A 9860-nucleotide genomic window follows, 5' to 3' on the forward strand; every position below is an offset into this window, starting at 1 on the left:
GCTTATAATGGTTATGTGTCTTATAAATTATCAGTTAATTCCGGGGTTCCGCAAGGCTCTAATCTTGTTCCTCCTTTATTCATTCTGTTTATTAATGATCTACTTGAACAATTTAGTTGCTCAGGCCTTGCATACAGTTGTACAGTTAGATAGCATTTGCATTAAAGAAGAAGCAACAGCACTGAGAGTACGAACTGCAGGAAGATAAAAAGTGTTTTTATCCTGAGAATTTGTTCTGTTGATCTTAAAAGTTAAATTGAAGAGTATAACCGGACATTCATGTACACCTCTGAAAATTTTAGAAAGAAGTTTCAACGAGTGTTCAATACTTCTGTTCAGCAAGGAAGACATTTGAAATCTAGCAAACAGCAATTGCTGAGAAAAACTTCTGGGTGGATAAGCACCATCTAAAATATAAACCATCGTTTGTAAAAATCTTCTTTGAATTCTCTTAAGAGAAGTGGTACAACATGGTGTGTTTATGCCCCCAGTAAAAAAATAAGCACAGTATATTACCTCCATGGTACCAACTTATTATGTGAAATAGTGTTGGCAGTGTTTCGGAAAAAATTATTAAATCAAGAATAATTCTAGACTTACTGTTAACTATTCCAATGCTCTGAGTAAGTTGGAAAAAGTTTAAGAAAGCATTCAATATTTATTTAATATTTATTTTTAATATATTTTAAATTATTGTTTGGTGATGAATTCCATATGAACAGATCTCTAATTCTGGAATGTTACAATCTCCTATAATAATGCAGTTATGTGACAAATCATATGAAAGTTCATAATGAGCAAATACTGCTTCATACATTTTTGGAATCGTAGACGATGGGAAGTAAAGATTGATGACAATGATTTGAACTCCTCTGTTATTACTCCTCACCACTAATAGGTCTGTTTCATAATACGGCATTTCACTTTACACATCTGCAAGAAATCTGTGATGTGCTGCAATAGTACACCCCGTCCTTTTATTTCATTCAAAGACCTAAAAACTTCATAACTATCGCCAAAATATTCACTAGATTTAATAACACTCTTCTAGTCATGTTCTGGTAAGTAATACAAGATCGTAGCTATTTATATAAAAAAATGTTTAAATAAAATTCGTTTGTTTTAGTATTTAATCCACGGACATTTTGATAGGTTTCCTTAAATTCGTATAAATCTCCAGACCGTTGGACTAAACTTAGTTTTTTCCACTATTATTGCCTAAGCCAAATAAGATTAACATTTTTTTTTTTCAAATTTTGTTAATCTTCTTTGCCTAAGATAGTTTTAACAATTTTCGGCATATCGTTTATGCATTTTAATTTGATATCCACCTCTCCTCCTTCCTTCTTACTTCTAAATTTCTTTGTTATCATATGTGCTATATTTCTTTGCCGGTCCTGTAAGCTCTCTGTTTACGTAAATATTACTGTTTCGAGTTCGATATGATCTGAGAACCTTAAGAACATCATCTGAAGAGCTCAGTCTTACTTTGTTATTTGTTACTGTTACCATTGTTTTTTTTTTTCTACACGCTTGATTGTTGACTTTTCATTAATTCCTACAATTTTAACAACGTTACTTAGTAAGATCATTTTCTTTCTTGTCAACACGTTTGGATAAACTATAAATTCTTAGATTTTTACACGTTCCTGCATGATCCAATATCTTATAGTGGTCATTTCTTCATCCAGTTTTATAATGATGTAATAAAATATAATTATAGCTTATCAGAATTTGCACTGACTGCTGCGTTATCAACTGGTTTTTTAATAATCTTTTTTTATCTCGTTTTTTTCATTTTTCAATTGATTTGATATGATCTTATATGGATGAATGATTAATAATAATATTATAAGTATATACCTAGTTACAATAATGTGCGTTTTATGTTTCACGAAGTTGGAGGAAAGGAAAAACGAAATGTAGCGAGTAAAAAATAAGAATGTTAAATTACTATGTGAATTTCAAGTAACAATTTTTTGTGTCTGGAATGTTTTGAACCACACCACAAATAATTATAATTTTATAATTGAAATTGTCTCAAAGGCACTTTGCATTTATACTTAAATATTTTTTCTATTGATAGTTACTCATTTTTTTTTCATAACGCCATAATCTTCATCATATATATTTCGGAGGGCATTCTTTTAAATGGTAGCACAGTTTTATATCACGGTCGACACAGCTGTGATTAAAACTACAGATATTAGCTATATATATGTAATCAACGTGGCACTGGAAGAACTTTCCAGTATCGAACACGTAATAAGCCTAACATGGAGATTAACGTGTTAAAATTATACATTTATCCATGGATTTATCATATACTTAAGACTTTAAAACTGCTTAGCAGAAGCTAACTGAATTGTATTTTGAAGGAGAATGTCAAGAAGTATATTAACTAAATAAGTCTAATCTGCTGCCGCCTCCGAGCTGTACTCATAATGTTGAATATTTTATTTCATTTCAAGTCATAAGCTCCATCTACAGGACGATTTACATATTCACTACTTTAACATGTACAAATGTCTAGAAACTATTAATGTGGTGCTAATGTTAAATTAAGACTTGTAGAAACGTGTAAGGTTAACGAAAATAAATAAATTAAATACATACAAAGTACGATTTATTAAAAATCTTAACAAATTTATTTTCCCTTATTTAATTACAATATTTGAGCATTTACAAGGACATTTATAAACAACTTTACACAAATCCTGATGGCATACTGCACAGTCTAAAATGATGGATATCATTTACGAATATCCGTAAATGCTGTACAAACGTAGGCATATCCTATAAAATAAATAAAAATCAGGTATACCGTTACTAAGACACGAAAATTTTACCTTGTCATGATTCTGCATAAAATTCGTTAATAAGACCTCCCTTTGTTGATCTGTAATAGCGTCAATACCTCTTAAAAACCCAGGAAGGAATGTAGCGAAAAAATAATCAAAATTAACAGTAGCCATATTGTATATAGCAACTTGTATGTCTTCTGACAATAAGCTTTGAGATTTATCAATTAAAGTTTGTACCAGCACAGTCAAGTACTTAGATAGGCCATTATATCTAAATAAAACCTAAACAAAAATATTTTATTTTGAAGTATGACAATAAAGCCATACATACGTTGTGATATAACTTCCACTTTGCATTAAGATCTTCCAAAGAAGCTAAACTCAATTTAAATATATTGATATCTTGTTGTAGTAAAGCTTGTCCAAATACTTGCAACACAGCCATTAGTTGTATTGGTTCAGGGGCATCACCTTCTGTTTCACTGTACACTGGTGAATACCCCAACCTCACTTGGGAACTGTAAAAATATTGCCATCTATGAAGTAAAATGCTAAAAAAGAAAATTGTTCTTTGAAAACAATTACTACAACTACCATAGACATCATGTACCTATGTAGCAGAGTTAACAAAGCCATAAAAGCGTCTGTTTTCTCTGTACCGTGAGATAAAAGAAATGGATAAACATTATCCATACACAATTGCAAAATCCCGGCTAAAAAATTTTTGTAGCTCGAACCGGGAGCTTCTATTACAAGCTGAAATATTTGAAGAAGTTTATCAAGGAAATTCCCAGCTTCTTGTTCCCTGTACAACAAAATTAATACAACATCAACATTTACCACTCAACTTACTTGACTGCAACATCTAGAAAAACTTGTACAGCATTCTTTGTTCCGTCCACTCCTAGCTGTTGCTGTAGTACTCTTAATACATTCAAGAAAAAAATCAAAACGAAAGTACTTATTTCGGAATTTTTTGCATATGCCGGGAATAAAATTACAGCATGTTCTATTGTAGATTTAATGGCCAAAAATAATTTCTTTTTCGAGGCCATTGGTAAATCTTTGGAAAAGTCCACGATGTGCGATAGTGCAGGTAAAACCCCCTCGACTACTTGTCGCACCCGATTTTCATTATCGGAAGAAGAAAGATCTCTAAAGGTCCAAGTTAAGCCATCAAAGAAAACTCCAGTCAAATAATTTCGATGATTTGCACTATCAAGTGAACAGTCAGGCCATGGTTTTAACAACAAATTCGTAATGGCACTGTAAGTAACGAAAGTCGTTTGGTTATCCCTGAACTTTAAATTCGGTGCTACATTTATAAACTGTGCTACATCTGCTAATAACATTAGATTTGGTGCACAGGTTAGGTTTGATAGTGCCAATAATAAATGCGCTGCTGAATTGCTAACTTTCACAGGAACTGCACTATGAATCACGGGTAACGTTATGTCCACTATCAACTTCAAATTTTCAACTGCTACTTTATCGTTACGAGTTATCCAAATTAAGTACGTTTTTAAGGCAGCTAGCAGTTGACTGTGACTAAAAAAATGCAATTAACGATAATAGTAAAGAATAATTTAAATTCATACTTATCTATAAAACAATCTGTCAGTCTGGGATTATTCGTTTTTAAACTATAAAACCTGATGGAAGTTGCTAATGAGGCACTTTCCAGTAACTTTTCAATCAGATTGTTAACCATGGGAGTTGATACGTTAGTTACTTCTTCAGCTTCTTGATCAAAGAATATTGGTGACAGTCTAGCTAAAGTTTGTGTTAGAGATGAAAAATCAGTAATAATGTATGACAGTCTTTCACTCTCTGCTAATTCACAGTTTAAAGAACAATTCTGGTGGTCTACAATAGTTTCTATCCGTTGATAAATGTCATAACATGTTTTCCATGGAATTAACTAAAAAAAAAGTCATATCATTGAGAAAACAAAGATGACCACTCACTATAACGTTAAGTGTTTCAAGAGGAGCATATTCTGCTACCATTGAGATTATTTCTAGTGAGGTCTTTAAAAATATCTGCCACTCTGTTTCATTCTTAAAAAGAAAGAAAACGTAACATTTAATAAATTCGCCGTAAGTTACAATAAGTTATCCTTACATCGTCGTTCGTCTCTACATTATCGATTAGCCTCAATTGGTTACCATTAGACGAAAATTGGATTTTTTTTAAAAGCGCTGTCAATAAACCTAAAAATGCCTCCAAATATCTAAAACAAATTACGATTATAGACACAGTGCAATATTGCAATGGCGAAAAGGTTACTTCTGACTTTTTTGGGGCTTTGTCTGTTTAAAAAAAACAGCCCACACATTAAGACATCTTAAATAGCATTGCACTGAAGGCAATTGCACGGTAAGTTGATAAAGCAAAGATAAAAATTCCAAGGCGGAAAATCTGGGTTCCATTTCTAAACGCCATAAATGTTGTTCAACCAACAAAATCAATAATTCTGACAGTTTCTCAACAAAACTAAAAATTATATAATTAAAAAAAAACATATAATATACCATATAGAGCATCTACATAGGATCAAGCGTGTCGATTCGACTATTAGTAATGTCTCGCAATAATTCTATCGTGTAATAGTAAAGTTGTGTAAAAAACTCTTGACTTCCTGGAGGAGTGCACTTCCTATAGAGAAGTTCGTTGATTGTCGACATTGCTAGCACGCACATATCGTGATCGTCCTGAAAATGGTTATTCCATAATAAAAACAATGGTTATTGCAAATGTGATATAGTGCTTTACGAGGATTTAGGGGCCGAAAATGTCATTAAACCTACGCCACAAGTGTAACTTCTTCTAATGGCTTTATTACTCAATTATTTAATACTAGTTATTTAAAATATTGTCATTTCTGGATTTACAAAATATGTCAACATATATCTATATCACACCTACGCAAAATACATTTCTTAAAACGGTTACAGATCTTAAGGTGTTCTATCAACATTTACGGCTGGTTATGAGAGAGAGGACTTTGCTCCAATAATAGAACAGAAAAATTTTTAGGACTTGTTTAACAATAATCGATTGAATTTGCCGTTGAATTTTTTAGATGAAATATATCTAGAGAACTGCCGAGGAAAGGCTATTAAAGGAGTTTACTATAAATATTCAAAAGCACATTCCTATGTGTACATCAGTCCATTATCCATTTAGAAAAAAATGCACAGAACGTAGGTAATGGGTGAAATATTATTAACATCACGTTCATTTGTGCACAATTATAAAACCTGATTTAAAAAAATTAGTTAATACTAATTTATTTCATTCGTAATTTTTACATTGAATATATCTATTTTTCGGCAATGAGTATATCTGAAAATTTCCTTTTACAAAGTAACGCTCTTTTTAGTTTTACCTCAATAAAAAAAACTTATCAGCTAAGCAAGAAAAATTATCGCTGAACGTTGGTAAGCCGTAAAATTTGTAGGGCATCTTTAGTCGTGTGTTAATTTACTACTTATATTTTTAAGGCAATTACTAGTTTGAAAGAAAAAAATGTCACGTGCAGTAAATACACAGGGGACTAATACGTCTTATCAACCAGCACCAGGTAAGTTTATATAGATAGATTTCATGATAGTACATAGACAATCTCATTTGTAGGTTATCATGTTTTTAAACTTCGAGTTGCTGATCTTCCAGACAAGGATTTCATCGAAGTTGAAGTGTCAGGAGAAGAGATATCAACATATGATGACTTTTTACGATTTTGTTGTTTTCAATTCCATATTCCATCTATCAGTTACGTTGACAAAATCCGAAAACTACCATCTACAAGAGTGAGAGGTGATGCCGACATTAAGAGATTTCAAACATTTGAGAGTTTCGAACTCATTTTAGTTGATCCAGAAAAACTTGTAGGAAAACGTAGTTCTTTGTTTTAAAAGTGTGTGTACTATACATTTTTCTAATTGTTTGATTTGTTTTTGCAATAAATATTACCAAATTAAGGCATAAATACAAGTTAAAAGCATTTATATTAAAAGATTGACTCACCTGAGCATAGCTGGATATGTTGGTAAAATTAAAAATTGCTTTAATAATAGAAGGGGGTATTTGGTTAATTTGCACCCATGTAAATAGGTGTTGTACTGTTTCCAAAGCCTCTTTATTCAATACCTTACTATCAGGTTTAAACGTTGCTGTTGTAACCAACTGTTGAGGAAGACTTGGAGCACATGAAGGATGTGTGGGAGAAGGTGGAGGTGTTGCAGTTGCTGTATGTCTTGGTTTAGAGCCTATAAATACACAGTTTTGAAAGTTGAATAAAAGTGCGACAAACTGTACCTAAATTTTCAAGAATCATGTTTAAGGAATCAAAAACTATAGGAATGTACTCATGTAGCAGTCTTGTTACTTCGTCTTTTCTACCATTTTCAAAAGAAGTATGAAGGCCCATTAACTCCTCACTTGTGGTTCGCAACAATATTAGACCAATAAGTTGGTTTGGTTCAGTTTTCAATAACTAAAATGTAAACAATAAATTCTAGTCAACGCCAATTTAAGTATTTAACAACCTCTAGCAGGTTATTAAAAAAATTTGGATAATGAGATGGCCAGTCTTGCTTTGCTATCGCAACCAACAATTTTGCATATTTTCCTCGTACAAAATGTGGTGCGCTATTTCCTTTCTCAATCAAATAATTGTATAAGGTGTTTTTAAGTTCTTCACGAAAAGGCCAATCAGTATTTGCCCATTGTTGATTAATCACAGACTACAAAAACCTTAATAAATAGAAAGAACCAAAGATAAGACACATGTACCTCCAATGTTGATAAGGCAAACATAGTCACGTACTGACTAGACGTATTTGTAATAAAATACAAACACAACTTCCAAAATTGTGGCAAGTATTTAAATGAACTGAGTTGTTGTTCGATTTCATGTTTTCTTGAATTGCTGGTGCCTGGGTTAAAAAATTCATCCATCAAGTATTCCAGAGCAACTAAAGAGTCACTTTCGTTACGATCCTTAAAACATTTATTATTGAAATCATAAATAAATACGAAAATTTAAGAAAAATTTCTGTGAACTTTGAGGTTAGGTCCACTTAACCTGCTTTTGTCTCAACAAATAAACAAGTTTTTATGCAATACTAACCATTTTTAGAAGATACTGTTACAATAAATACGTGACATTGATCTACCCTTGTTATTTATTAGTAAACAGCCCTATCTAATAATGTTAAATTATGGACATTTTTGACGTTTCTGACGTCAACAGGGTTTTCGTGACCTTTGAATTGGTACTCCTGATTTTTAAGCCACTGGGCTAAAGTCCAATTCTCACTTCTTCGCACAAGTGTTTTTTTACGACGACCAAATCTGTAGTAAACAGAAGAGTCTAAATAAAATACAAAATCTAGTAATTAACTTAAACCTATGGGGTGATTATTTTATCTGTTCTATATAAATATGAATAGGCAACAGATTTTACTTTTCATAAACGACTTCGTCTTAAATTTTTTATAAATCACAAATAACGTGTAGATGCCAATGACTGTCTCAAAATTACGACAAATCACTTCCAACTTCTGCTAACAATGTTTTCGAATTCCAAAAAAAAAACGATATGCTTTTAACTTTGGGAAAGTGTGATAGAAATTCCTATGCTTGTCTATATGCCAGGCAATACAACCAAGCATTTAGAAAATTTGAAAAAAAGTTAAGAAAAGATGATCAATTTAATAAAACTAAAGTTAGGCCTGGTACAATAACAACGCCAGAAAATGAAGCTGCCCTGACTAATCGTAAAGGTACGTGTCCACTGGAGAGTGACTTGGCGAGAATTCGCGAGAGTTACTTTCAAGGGCTTGTCGATTTGAGAGGATATTTTGGCAAATTTTGTTCGCCGATAGATGTCGATCAGACAAAGCTCTCAAAACCCTGTCCACCACACAGTTGCACTTGCGAGGAAAATGGACCCTCTTTACTCGAACCGACAAAGAATTTATGATTTTACGAGCCTTTTGTTAATTTATTTTTCACGAAATACGGTAAAATATTGCAGCTGTGAAAACAGGTAGTAAGAGGACATAAATTATTATCTGGACCTAAAATTGTGCTAAGAAATACGCAAATGCACGATGCTATTTCTATTCATGAAAGAGTAATAGTAACATTACGATTTTTTTGTATCAGGTACATATGTAAAAGTATTATGTAAATCATTGAACAAAATAAGGTGTTCTCCATAGGTTATGTCACGTACATTTTGGGGTTTTTGGACCTTTCTTTTCTGTGTCACAGGTTGTCACATTCATATGATCCCACCCTCTATTATAATGTCATATAATTTTAATGTAGAGTTGATTTTGATTAAATCAACATTGCAATTATTACTCTTATTTAATATTATGTAAAATCTTCTTTCCACATATCTCTTAAAAATGTAAAAAATTGGTCGAAAGTTGTTTCGACAGAACTTCCCTCGCACCGAAAGAACTATGAAACATATCTAACATTTTCGAGTTGAGTTTTTTCTTTACACAATTTTGTGATGACGTCATCAACATTTTTGCAAGGTCACGTATATCAACTTGGATTGGTGCAGTATAATACTAAAAATAACAGTAGATGAATATGAATGCAGTGATAAATCACAATTAAAAACTCAACATATTTTGCACACTTTGGATAGAATTTATTCTGAAAAATTTTGAGATGACCTCATCAAGTTTTTGTTGGGAATAAACATATATGTTTCGATTAACAATTTACCACGCTTACAATAACCTTAAAACGTCTGGAAGATTTCAAAGTACCTATTCAGTTTTGCAATTCTTGTGTTATTCAGGAAACTAAAATCACGCATTCATTTTTTTTTGAGTCGCCCTGTATAAGCAAATCTAAAAAATATGAACACAATAATAAATTACAAGTATTATACTGATCATATATATTTTGCATATTTCGGGTGGAAATTATTCGGCAAAATTTTGAACTGACGTTATCAATTTTTTGGAGGGGATAAGCAAATATATTTTGATTAAAAGTTTATTATGCTTATCATAAGTTTAA

At 31.9% G+C, this 9860-nt stretch overlaps 1 protein-coding gene across 1 annotated transcript; it reads right to left on the reverse strand.

Annotated features, from left to right (window-relative positions):
* Positions 1 to 2609: 2609 nt before the first annotated feature.
* Positions 2610 to 8066, reverse strand: Ebo (ellipsoid body open). Its single transcript, XM_064060291.1, has 15 exons — positions 7942 to 8066; positions 7605 to 7811; positions 7358 to 7555; positions 7128 to 7305; positions 6837 to 7078; positions 5355 to 5518; positions 5094 to 5300; positions 4929 to 5037; positions 4772 to 4864; positions 4403 to 4725; positions 3657 to 4352; positions 3415 to 3609; positions 3136 to 3355; positions 2850 to 3086; positions 2610 to 2796 (listed from the first exon to the last, which is right to left on the reverse strand). Exons 1-15 carry the CDS (start codon positions 7942 to 7944, stop codon positions 2707 to 2709), a joined length of 3162 nt encoding a protein of 1053 aa, XP_063916361.1. The 5' UTR covers positions 7945 to 8066; the 3' UTR covers positions 2610 to 2706.
* Between the last annotated feature and the right edge of the window lie 1794 nt (positions 8067 to 9860).

This window comes from Zophobas morio, unplaced genomic scaffold (genome assembly GCF_036711695.1).
Source record: "Zophobas morio isolate AGI-343-1 ecotype UQ-CSIRO unplaced genomic scaffold, CSIRO_AGI_Zmor_V1 ptg000021l, whole genome shotgun sequence".
NCBI lineage: Eukaryota > Metazoa > Arthropoda > Insecta > Coleoptera > Tenebrionidae > Zophobas > Zophobas morio.

What these genes read in the sequence shown, in the direction of transcription:
- Ebo (XM_064060291.1), bottom strand. An exon ending in ATCGACACGCTTGATCCTAT is followed by an intron (nt 5,301 to 5,354) that starts GTAGATGCTCTA and finishes TATAATTTTTAG; the next exon opens with TTTTGTTGAGAAACTGTCAG. An exon ending in TTTCTAGATGTTGCAGTCAA is followed by an intron (nt 3,610 to 3,656) that starts GTAAGTTGAGTG and finishes TTTGTTGTACAG; the next exon opens with GGAACAAGAAGCTGGGAATT.